Consider the following 12884-nt stretch of genomic DNA (forward strand, 5'->3'; position numbering starts at 1 on the left):
TGATGACTTATTTGACAAACTTCAGGGTGCTAGGGTGTTCTCAAAGATTGATTTGAGATCGAAGTATCACCAGTTGAAGAGAAGGGCTTCAGACATTCCCAAGATGACTTTCAGGACTCGTTATAGGCATTATGAGTTTTTTGTGATGTATTTTGGGCAGACTATTGCTCCAGCAGCCTTCATGCATTTGATGAACATTGTGTTCCAATCGTGTTTGGATTCTTTTGTCATTGTGTTCATTGGCGATATCTTGGTGTATTCTCGTAGTGCTGAGGATCACGAGCAACATTAAGGACTATGCTCCAGATTTTGAGGGAGAAGAGGTTGTTTGCTAAGTTCTCCAAGATTGAGTATTGGCTAGAATCGGGGGCATTCTTGAGTCACATGGTATCTAGGGATGGGATCAAGGTGGACCCGAAGAAGATTGAGGTAGTTCGGAGGTGGCCTAGACCATCTACCGCTATTGAGATCAGGAGTTCCTTAGACTGGTTGGGTATTATCGCCACTTTGTGGAAGGGTTTTCATCTATTGCTTTTCATCTATTGTAGGATATGTTGGAGGATATGTTGAGAGACCTATGTAATTAATTTTGAGGGCTAGTGGGATCGGTTTCTATCATTAGTAGAGTTCGACTACAACAACAACTACTAGTCGAGTATCCCAATGGCCCTATATGAGGACTTATATGTGAGGCGATGTCGTTCTCCGGTTGGTTGGTTTGAGCTTAGGGAGGCTTGGCTGTTAGGTATTGAATGTAATGACCCGATCAGTTGTTTGAGCATTGGCATTCCGTTCGGTGGTTGAGGTATTGAGTAGCTTCATATAATGTATTACAACTTGCGTGTATGGTCGGTTTGTTCTCTGAATTGTTCAGAATTAATTTGGGAGAATGATTTTTAAATAGGAAACTTTAAGTTGGAAGAGTTGACAAAGATTGAATTTTGTGTATTTGACATCGGATTAGAGTTTTGATGGTTCAGTTAGGCCTGGATGGTGATTTTTGACTTGGGCGTATACTCGGATTTGCATTTGGATGTTTCTAGAAGGTTTTGGAACTATTTGGTAAATTTGGCAATTTGAAGGTTTGGAATGTTCATAAGTTTAACAGGGAGTTGGCTTCAATATTATCGGGTTCAGATTTTTGTTTTGCGAGTTGAAATAGGTTCGTTATATCATTTTGAACTTTTATGCAAAATTTGGTTCATTTCAGATTGGTTAGGCTTGAATCAAATGCTTGGTTCGAAGCTTGATGTTTATGAACTTATGAGATTGATCTTGATAGACGATTCATGAGTTTGATGTTATTATGTGTGATTTGAGGTCTCGAGTAGGTTCATGTTGTGTTTTTGGACTTTTTGGTATTTTCGAACGGGTCTCGAGGGCCCCAGGTATGTTTCAGATTGATTTTGGACCATTTCGGATCATGTTGGCATTGCTGAGATTTTCCAGTCCTGGTGTGATCGAACCTGCAGAGGTGTGGGTGCAGGTGCGTAGCCGCACAAGCAGCACAGTGGGCGTAGAGGCAAACAAAGTGGATTGGGATCAAAGTCCGCAAATGCAGAGATTGAGCGCATAAGCGGAAGCGCAGATGCACTAGGGGGTCCGTATATGCGATGTTGGCGGAAGTTGGGCGGGTGTGCATATACGATGGTCGTTTTGCATGTGCGAGCTTCCATATGTGAGGTGTTGTCAGTAGGTGCAAAAGGATGGGGTGTGAGGGTTACTCACAGATGCAAGATTTGTACCGCAAAAGCGACTTAGTTACCACAAAAGCAGATTCATTGGCAGATCTTATTTATTTCGAGGGTTTGTTCATTTTATTACATTTGGAGATTTGTACTCGGTTTTGGGAGGTTTTGGAGGAGAATTTCACCACATGAATTGGGGTAAGTATTTTTAACTCGGTTTTGATTATATTCCATGATTTGATCTTTGATTTTGGCATTTGATTGATGATTTTAAGAGAGAAACTGGGGGGGGGGTTGTCTTAAGTTTCTTAAAGTGAATTATTGGGTTTTGAACATCAATTCAGACTCGGATTTGAGTGAAAATAGTATGGTTGGACTCGTATTCGAATGGGTTGTCGAAATTTGTAAGTTTCTTTTTGAGGTGTAGACCTGGGTTAACATTTTGGTTGACTTTGAGTAATTAAAGATTAGACCATTATTGTTTGGGTTTGTTTCCTATGCCATTATTTGATATTTTTGAGTTGCTTTTGGCTAGTTTCAAGCCATTCAGAGGTAGATTCGTACGGGATGGCGTTTCTAGAGTATCGTTTGGCTTACTCAGTGTTTGACTTAACTTGTTCGAGGTAATTAAAATATCTAAACTTAGATTTGAGGGTAATTATCCCCGAGGACTAAGATATTCAGGACGTATTGGGGGTGACACATGTGCTAGGTGATGGGCGTGTGTGCTTGCACCGGAGTATTCATGATCTGGGTAGTTCTTAGGCTAATATATGCCTTGTTTTGCTATCATATATTTTTGAAATCATGTTTTCTCCATTTGTTTGATTACGTGGGTTATTATTCATGCTAGAAATCATCCTTAGGACACCTGCTTAATTGTTTGAGACATAATAGGGCTATTTTGCCATGTTGAGTTATTTGCCTTAGCCATAGTCATACTGCACTGTCATGTTAGTTACACAGGCATTTTATATCTCTATCTCTGTACACTTTTGATATGCTATCTCACATGTTATTGGTGTCCTTGTATGTGACACGAGTTTGAGCTGTATTTGAGGCACATTGTGATATTTCGTGTTATATAATTGGATTATATTTCTATCAGATGTTGGAATATGGAGACTTGAGCGGATTGATGACTAATGTGGGCCATAGAGCCGTGTTGTGAGTTATGTCGGATCGGGTTGCACGCTGCAACAATTATATTGGTATTGAGGTGACGCATACACCATGCTGATATTAGGCTAAGTGTGTCATACTTTTGGGCTATTGATTATGATTAGCACTTGGGGCAGGATCCGCCCTCCAGAGTCTGACATGCAAGTAGTGGGCACAGTCACAATGTTATGTATTTGTGCTTTGGTAAGGGGCATTTATGCCAGGCACCCGTACAATGCTAATTGTTGCTGTGTGTGATGGTGATGGCCTTGTGCTAGGCATCGTGAACGTGCTATGCGTGGTTATTCTTGATGGTTTCATTGTGATGATATTGAGCTAACATGTATATTTGGCATGTAGGCATAGAGATGTATTTTCCTCATGCTAGATGGTAATATGCCATTTGATGACTTGACATGTATGTGGACATGTACTTTCCTCATACTAGTTGGTAAATGAAAAGTCGTATCTGATGTTGAAAAACACAGTTCTTTTGATAAACTCATGTTTGATTGATTTTCAGTGGTAAAATTTGAACTTGAACTGTTATACTTGAAAAGCATGTCTACTTTCCCGTAATTGTAAACGAGCTGAGCATAATATCTCTTAAGCTATATACTTTTACTGTCTTCATTATATTGTTATGAATTGTTATTGGCTATTGGTGTTGGACTCTGACCATCTTTCAAGCTCGTCACTGCTTTCAAACCGAGGTTAAGTTTGTTACTTATTGAGTACATAGGGTCAGTTGTACTCATACTAAACTTCTGTACCTTGCCTGCAGATCCCGGAGCTGATGCTGTTGTGTATGGCGGGGGCTGGTATTGAAGATGTACCTTAGTGGCTCGTAAATCTAAGTCTTAGTGGCTCGTGACCTGTAGTACCAATCCTTGGGTTATTGTATAGAATTCAGTTATTTCATTTCTTGACTCTTTATTATTATTATTATTATTATTATTATTATTATTATTATTATTATTATTATTATTATTATTATTATTATTATTATTATTATTATTATTATTATTATTATTATTATTATTATTATTATTATTATTATTATTATTATTATTATTATTATTATTATTATTATTATTATTATTATTATTATTATTATTATTATTATTATTATTATTATTATTATTATTATTATTATTATTATTATTATTATTATTATTATTATTATTATTATTATTATTATTATTATTATTATTATTATTATTATTATTATTATTATTATTATTATTATTATTATTATTATTATTATTATTATTATTATTATTATTATTATTATTATTATTATTATTATTATTATTATTATTATTATTATTATTATTATTATTATTATTATTATTATTATTATTATTATTATTATTATTATTATTATTATTATTATTATTATTATTATTATTATTATTATTATTATTATTGGGCTTACCTAGCGGGTTTGGTTTGGTGCCATCATGACTAGGCAAATTTTGGATCGTAACAAGTTAGTATCAGATCTCTAGGTTCATAGGTTTTACGAGTCTTGAGCAAGTGTCTAGTAGAGTCTTGCGGGTTGGTATGATGACGTACATACCTATCTTCGAGAAGCTACATGGCATGTAGTAAAATTTTCCATTTTTCTTTCCTTATAGTGCGACATTGATTCAGCTTGAAGCGTATCTCTTTGAATTCCTTCCACTCACTCGTACATGATGATGAACATTCAATATCATCTGTACATTGACGTCTTGTGATGTCATGGATGAGGTGCGAGATGTGTTCTTGGTGTTATGGGCCAGTCTGGAGGACTTTTGGCCAGGTTCAGAATCCAGCTTGGGCTCAGTGGTTTCAATTGTGTGAGTATGTGCTTTTGGACTTATATGTCCGGTAGTGTCCCTGGGAGTGGGATCGATGGCTTAGTGAGTGGTTGGATAGCTATATGATGTATTTGATGTGACTGAGAGCTATGCTTAGATGATTTGGATATGATGAGAAGAGTTTTCTTTGGATGTGAAAAGGACTATGAGCGCTTGATTTCTGTGTTGATGTGTTGTACAGTCTTACATTTTAAGTGTTTGATGGATCTTTCATGTTGTGCATTTGTCGAATTGTAACGACCCGACCGGTCGTTTTGAGCATTTACACTTCACTCAATAGTTTGGGGGAATGAGTAGATCCATATGATGTATTATGACTTGTATGAATCGTCGGTTTTGGTTTTTCAGGTTTTTTGGAATTGATTTGGAAGAATGAATTTCATGTTTGAAGCTTTAAGTTGAAAGAGTTGGCCAAGTTTGAATTTTGTGTATTTGACCCTGAAACGGAGTTTTGATGGTTCCATTAGTTCCGAGTGGTGATTTTGGACTCAGGCGTATGCCCGAATTTGCATTTGGATAATTCTAGAAGATTTTAGCACTAATTAGCGAAAGTTGGGAATTTGAAGGTTTGGAAAGATCATAAGTCTGACCGAGAGTAAACTTTCAGGATTTCATATTTGGATTGTGGTTTCGGGAATTGGAATAGCTTCAATATGTCATTTGGGACTTGTGTACAAAAATTTGAGTTCATTCCAGGTTGATTTGATATGTTTCGGCGCGAGTTTTAGAAGTTGAAAGTTCAATAAATTTTTATTTGAGGTGCGATTCCTCATTTCGATGTTGTTATGTATGATTTGAGGCCTCGAGTAAGTCCGTATTATGTTATGAGACTTGTTGGTATATTCATACAAGGTCCCGGGTGGCCCGGGTGAGTTTCGGACGTAGTTTGGATCATTTCGAATGGTTTTTCATTTGCTGGTTTCTACCGTTACATGTTGCTTCTAGCGTTCTTCACGATTGCGAAGGCTTGGCCGCGATTGCATAGGGTGTTTTGGTCTGCTATGAAAATTTGCTCTTCGCGTTCGCGAGAGTATATGTGAAGGCAGCGTTGGTTATCTCCCACGATTGCGTAGTGTATTTTCAGGGGCAGTGCATTTTTGACGAGCGCAAAACACATACTTAAATTTTGCTCGCTAATCAAATATGGTATAGTATAATATCGTATCTATAGGGATTGGATTTAAACAGTATTCTGGTAGTTTCTAGCTTGGTTGCTATCTAAAATTAACTATGAATCTAAAGCTATTGACTAATGATAATCGAAACAAGGAATAAGCAAAGAAGGTTATCAATGGGAGAAGATAGGGTTTTGATAGGATAGGTGTAAGATAATTGTTCGCGATCTAACTCTAGATAATTCACTTCTAATGTTCAAGTGAGTCTCTCGAATTCACTCAATTATTAGTTCAAATGTTCAACAAAGACTCCGCTCTCGATTAAGTCTTAACCTCACAAGATGAATCAATTTAAGCACGTGAAGACATGCAAGAATGCGTAATGGATTGGTCTTTAGGAAAACCTCTTTCGATTATTCTCCTAACTAGGTTTAATCAATGATTCAACTAGCCTTCTTTGATTACTTAGAAAAATCTATGAACTCAACCAACAATATAATGCAAACATATCACAAGTTATGCCTCTCTCGATTACATGAACAAGTGAATATAGATGCAACAATTAATTCATCCAAAAACGATTCAATACATAAAACTAAATTTATAATCCACTAACAATCATCAATACATCAAATCCGTCAAACTCTTAATGGAATTACTCCATACGTATGGAGCAATTCATCACAAATAAAATTAAAGTATAGAAAAACATAAATTCAATCCAAACTCGGGTCTTGTGTGAGGAAGGAATGATGAAATCCTTGAGCTTGTGTTCTTCCAACGCCTCCTTAGCCTCCTTAGGTCCAAAATATGTCAAGAGTCCAGAAAATAACATTTTTCCATTTATTTATACCAAGTAGAGTCGGGCCCAGACGAAATCACCCTTTCCTAGCCGAAATAGGATTTTTACACTGTAAAATTTGCAAAGGCGAGCTGCATGGGGCGACGCGCCATGCAGGGCATTAGTGGGGAAATCTAGAGAGCTAACAATTTGCAGGCAGTAGGATTTTGCACAGCCGCGCTGCCCCACGTGCCGCAGTAGTGCAAATTTCTCAGAGTACGACTCCAAACTTGATTTTTGATCTCCAGACGTGGTCCTCGACCCTCGAATACAATCCCGGTTTAATCCCTTGGGCTTTAACTCAGACTTCAAAGCTCCAAATAGCTCGAATTAGCTTCACAATATCTACATAACTCAGAATCATTCTTACAAGGCATAAAACACACAATAATTGCAAAACACTACCAATTAAAGCTCAAACATAAATAAAGTGCAGTGAATTAGAGTACAAACTATGACCAAAACATGTGATTCTAGCCTACTATCAATTTTCTTCTTCGCAATCACGAGGGTAGTTCCGTGATCGCAATTCATTGATTCGTCCAGTGATTATAAAGTACTCTATTTTGGGGGTTTAAGCCATTTTTACATATTTAGAGCTATGGAGCTCGGATTGGGGCGATAGTTTAGGCGATTTTTACTATATGGATTGGGGTAAGTGTTCTCTATTCGGTTTTATTTATATTTCATGAATCTATCTTCATTTTTAGCATTTGGTTGATGATTTCAAAAGAGAAAGTTGGGAGGTTTTGACTAAATTTTCATAGAGCGAATTCTTATGTTTCGAACATCGATTTAGAGTCGGATTTGAGTGAAACTAGCATGGTTGGACTCGTAATAGAATGGGTTGTCGGATTTTGTGAATTTTGTCGGGTTCCGAGGTGTGGGCCCGGGTTTGCCTTTTTGGTTGACTTTGGGTTTTTGATTAAAGATTTGACCTTTATCATTTGGAATTGTTTCCTTGGGCTTCATTTGATGTATTTGAGTTGCTTTTGGCTAGTTTCGAGCCATTCAGAGGTCGGTATGCGCAAGATGGCATTTTTGGAGCATCGTTTGGCTTCCTCGATATTGGATTTGGCTTGTTCGAGGTAAGTAACACTTCTAAACTTGGTGCTGAGGGTATGAACCCCGGAATATGCATGATATGTGTTTTGTGTTGAGGTGATGCACAGGCTAGGTGACGGGCATGTGGGCGTGCAACGTGTGGATTGTGACTAAGTTATTTATGTGGTTCTGTATAGTTACCTAATCTTATCTATAACCATGAAATCTCTACGTGCTAGAGTAATTGAGTTGTAATTCGTATTAAAAATCATGCTTAGGCCACATGCTGACACTGTTAGGTCCCACATAGGTTGTGTTACATGTTGAATTAATTGCTTAATTTGGAATTTATACTCAGTCACAGCTATTATTTGCATATCATATCTCAGTCTTTATTGTCCTTTATTTATACATCATATCATCACTGTTTGGGCTGATTATCATGGTTCTTGTGAGCCCGAGAGACTGAAGAGATTGATGATTGAGTGAGGCCGAGGGCCTGATTGTAAGGATATTTACGGGATCGGGTTGCACGCTACAGTATATTTATTTGATTCATGCCATGATTCACTTATTATAGCGCTTGGGATGGAATTGCCTCTTCGAAGTCTGCACATCCACAGTGAGTGCATGTACCTACTGAGTGCGAGTGCCGAGAGCGAGTGCCGAGTGATTGGGAGGACAGAGTGACTGTGAGGACTGAGTGAATTGATACTCTGAGAGAATGCACATGGTTTATTCACTATGTTGTATTGCATTCGACATGAACACTTGACATACATGCATAGAGATGCATTTTCCTCATGCTGTATGGTATCGTCATTCATGACTTCTCATACACATTGACATGTAGGCATATAGATGTACTTTCCTCATGGCATTTGATAATGAAATCTTTACCTGTTGAAAGGTTGTGGAAAGGAAATCATGGTTTTACAAACTTACTCATATTTTGGTGTTTTCGGTAAGAGATTTGGGTTTTACTATTTTATTTGAAAAACATGCCTATTTTCCTGTAACTATGAACTAGTTGAGCATCATACCTCTGGTTATTTTTCTTGCACTATTTTTATTATGATTGTTATGAACTGTTGCTAGTTATTGGAGTTGGACTCTGACCCTTGTCCCAGCTCGTCACTACTTTCAACCTAAGGTTAGGTTTGTTACTTATTGAGTACATAAGATCGGTTGTACTCATACTAAATTTATGCACCTTGCGTGCAGATGTTGGATGCTGATGTTGCTGCGTACAGCGGGAGTTGGATCTGAAGATGTACCTGCATTCCAGTTATGGATATCACTTATCCTTGCTAGCATTAGATTCGAATTCTATTCATTTACATTTCAAACAGATGTTGTAATTATTTTAGTTTAGTCTTGTAAAAATCTAAATCTTAGAAGCTAATGATTTATACTACCAGTCCTTTGGAAATTCTTGTATAAAGCAGTTGTATTATCATTTCTTCTCTGAATCAACAACAATACAACAACACCCCAGTAAAATCCCACCAGTGGGTCTGGGAAGGGTAGAGTGTACGCAGACCTTACCCCTACCCCATCGGTGGTAGAGAGGCTGTTTCTGGGAGACCCTCGGCTCAGAGACAATAGATCTGTAACAACAAAACCCAAAATAATAATCAGCACCGTGAGAGACATCAAATAAATGGAAAAGCAGTAACACAAATATTATGCAAAAGTGTGAAACACAACATAAATCGCTAGCAGTGCTAGACAAAACACTATCATACTCGTCGGTACAAAGAGGGAAACCGGGACAAATAGGAAAACTGCTTGACTACCCTTTAACCTACAACCCTAATGCTCGATCTCCACACCTTCCTATCAAGAGCCATGTCCTCGGAAATCTGGAGTCACGCCATGTCCTGTCTGATCACCTCGCCCCAATACTTCTTGGGCCGCCCTCTACCTTTTCTCGTACCTGTCAAAGCCAACCGCTCACACCTCCTAACCGGGGCATCTAGGCTTCTCCTCAGCACGTGTCCGAACCATCTAAGTCGCGTTTCCCGTATCTTGTCATCCACCGGAGCCACGCCCACCCTCTCCCGAATATCTTCATTCCTAATCTTATCCAGCCTAGTGTGCCCACACATCCATCTCAACATCCTCATTTCTGCTACTTTCATCTTCTGGATATGTGAATTCTTGACTGGCCAACACTCAGCCCCATACAACATGGCCGGTCTAACCACCGCTCTATAGAACTTACCTTTGAGTTTCGGTGGCACATTCTTGTCACACAGGACTCCAGATGCTAACCTCCATTTCATCCACCCCACCCCAATACGGTGCGTAACATCCCCGTCGATCTCCCCATCTCCCTGGATAATTGACCCTAAGTACTTAAAACTTTCTCTCTTGAGGATGACCTGTGAGTCAAGCCTGACTTCCACATCCGCTTCCCCCGTCATGTCGCTGAACTTACATTTCATATATTCCGTCTTAGTCTTACTTAACTTGAAACCTTTAGACTCCAGGTCCTGCACCATACCTCCAGTCTCCCATTAACACCGCCTCGCATCTCATCAATCAGAACTATATCATCAGCGAACAACATACACCATGGCACTTCTCCTTGGATATGGTGTGTCAGTGCATCCATCGCCAGGGCAAATAAGAACGGGCTGAGCACAGATCCTTAGTGTAACCCCATAACCACCGGAAAAGGCTCTAAGTCACCTCCCATAGTCCTAACCCGAGTCATAGGTCCATCATACATATCCTTTATCGCCCTAATATAAGACACCGGCACACCTTTCACCTCCAGACACCTCCAAAGGACATCCCTGGGGACCTTGTCATACGCCTTCTCTAGGTCAATAAACACCATATGCAAATCCCTCTTCCTATCCCTGTATTGTTCCACCAACCTCCTGATAAGGTGGATAGCTTCCGTAGTAAAATGACCCGACATAAACCCGAACTGGTTTTCCGATATAGACACTGCCCTTCTTATCCTCCCTTCCACCACCCTCTCCCAAACTTTCATTACAATTCTGGATATCACCTTTGTTCTTGTACACTAGAACCATTGTACTCCACCGCCACTCATCAGACATCCTCTTCGTTCTGAAGATAACATTAAACAACCCAGTTAGCCACTCCAAGCCTGCTTTACCCACAAATCTCCAAAACTCTACTGGAATCTCGTCTGGTCCGGTTGCTTTGCCCCGACTCATCTTACCCATCGCACGCATGACCTCCTCAACCTTAATACGCCTACAATACCTAAAGTCGCGGTGGCTCTCGGAGTGCCGCAATTTCCCTAACATGTTTCCATCTCCCTCTTTATTCAGAAGTTTATGAAAGTACGACTACCATCTTTGCCTAATATGGGCCTCTTCCATCAATACTCGACCATCCTTGTCTTTGATGCACCTCACTTGATCCAGGTCGTGAGCCTTCTTCTCTCTCACTTTGGCCAACCAAAATAACTTCTTGTCCCCACCTTTGTCCCTAAGTTCCTCATACAGCCGACCAAATGCAGCAGTCTTAGCCTCTGTGACCGCTAATTTTACCTCCTTCCTAGCCTCCTTATATCTTTCTCTGTTCGCTCTCCACTGATCCTCGTCGGTGCTCTCTACTAACTTAATGTAAGCCGCTTTCTTGGCTTCCACTTTACCTTGGATCACGTCATTCCACCACCAGTAGCCTCGATGCCTGCCAGAGTAACCTTTTGAAACTCCTAACACCTCTCTAGCTGCCTCCCTTATACAGTCCGCCGTTGCCGTCCACATAGCACTAGCGTCCCCACCACTCTTCCAGGCACCCATAGTTGCCAGCTTCCCCTCCAACTCCCGCGCATTATCCTTAGACAAATCTCGCCACCTGATCCTCAACTGACCCCGTACAAACCTCTTCTTTCTCTTCATCAAGATACCGACTAGTTGGATTTTGGGGTCGTGACAGGAATGAAGTAGATTCTTATGTCTTGTTGACGAGTTCAGACTCAAGAGGATTCAATGATTGCATAGTGGTCGCGACCATGATAAGGTCATAGAGGGACGCAATTAAGGCTAAGCAGGTGGGTTATCTCATACAGGATGTTCTGAGGTTGTGTGATCCCTATGATATTTTTGTTAAGAGTTTCCTTTCTACCAGCGGGGTGTATATGCGCTACAATTTAAGTTGAATTACTTGAAGGAGTTTGCATGACTCTCACGAGGATGGATATGCGCTAAGCGGTTATTTGAGATATTTTATGATTAGAGCTACGTGGTTGTATGAAGGAACTTTGTTGAATTACAGTGCGTGATTATGGCAGTTATGGAATAAGGGTATTGTGGTTTGTCGGGTGTTATGTTCTATGGCTTTGAGCCAAGTGGGGGAGTCCGCTATCGACGACAAGATTTCATGGTTATTTGTTATATTGGTTTTGGTCTGAGGCATGTTTGAGGATAAGTTATGCCTTAAAGAGGTCGATTTTGAGGATGACTCGAGTAAAGAAATTTCTGTATTCATGGTGTATTACACTTTATGAATATACGGGAATCTAAGAGCGATTCGGGTTGTTTATACTCAGTGGAGGTAGTGTGCATGGAGTAGGGATTCAATTGGTTGTTTAGACACGGGGGTTACTTCTTGAGGTATTTGTGCGCTAATGAAGCACATGTCATTTGATTTGTTTTGGCGGTGCATTAAGATTAGAATAGGGTGGATGGATCTCTATAGGGCTTTAGTGAGTTCTAGATTTATATGTGGTATTTGAGGATTTTTCCCGGGATGGTATATGGCTATGATATGAGATTTGCGGTTGGGATGTTGTTAGGACTTGCGTTATTTCTGTATCATTAGTGATCCTACATTTCAGTATCAGAGAGGTCAAGGAAACAACTTCATATACAGAAGGTCTCATCAAAATGGGTATCTCGGTTATGGTATTTTTGGGTGCTTAAGAAGGAATACAATGGCTTATGGGCTTTAAGGCGATGTGGTTTCATGCTAGGATCTCTTGTAGTGAGTTTTGGATTAAGGATCATAGTGTACTGGCAAGGTGAAGTGTTAACTTGAAGGCAATTCAGAAAGAACTTGAAGAAATAGGACAACTTAGTAGTAGGTTGGATCAACAGGGTAATGGATATTATTGGTTCTTTTGATGTGGTGAGGCTTTACCGATTTTTGGTGGCAATACTCTTGGGTTTGGCGACATGCG

At 39.5% G+C, this 12884-nt stretch overlaps 1 protein-coding gene across 1 annotated transcript; it reads right to left on the reverse strand.

The window, feature by feature from the left end:
* Window positions 1-11046: 11046 nt before the first annotated feature.
* LOC142166881 (uncharacterized) lies at window positions 11047-11505 on the reverse strand. Its single transcript, XM_075226537.1, has one exon. The coding sequence runs from the start codon at window positions 11503-11505 to the stop codon at window positions 11047-11049; it is 459 nt and encodes a 152-aa protein (XP_075082638.1).
* Between the last annotated feature and the right edge of the window lie 1379 nt (window positions 11506-12884).

The sequence above is a fragment of the Nicotiana tabacum genome, chromosome 2 (genome assembly GCF_000715075.1).
Source record: "Nicotiana tabacum cultivar K326 chromosome 2, ASM71507v2, whole genome shotgun sequence".
NCBI classification, from domain to species: Eukaryota; Viridiplantae; Streptophyta; class Magnoliopsida; order Solanales; family Solanaceae; genus Nicotiana; species Nicotiana tabacum.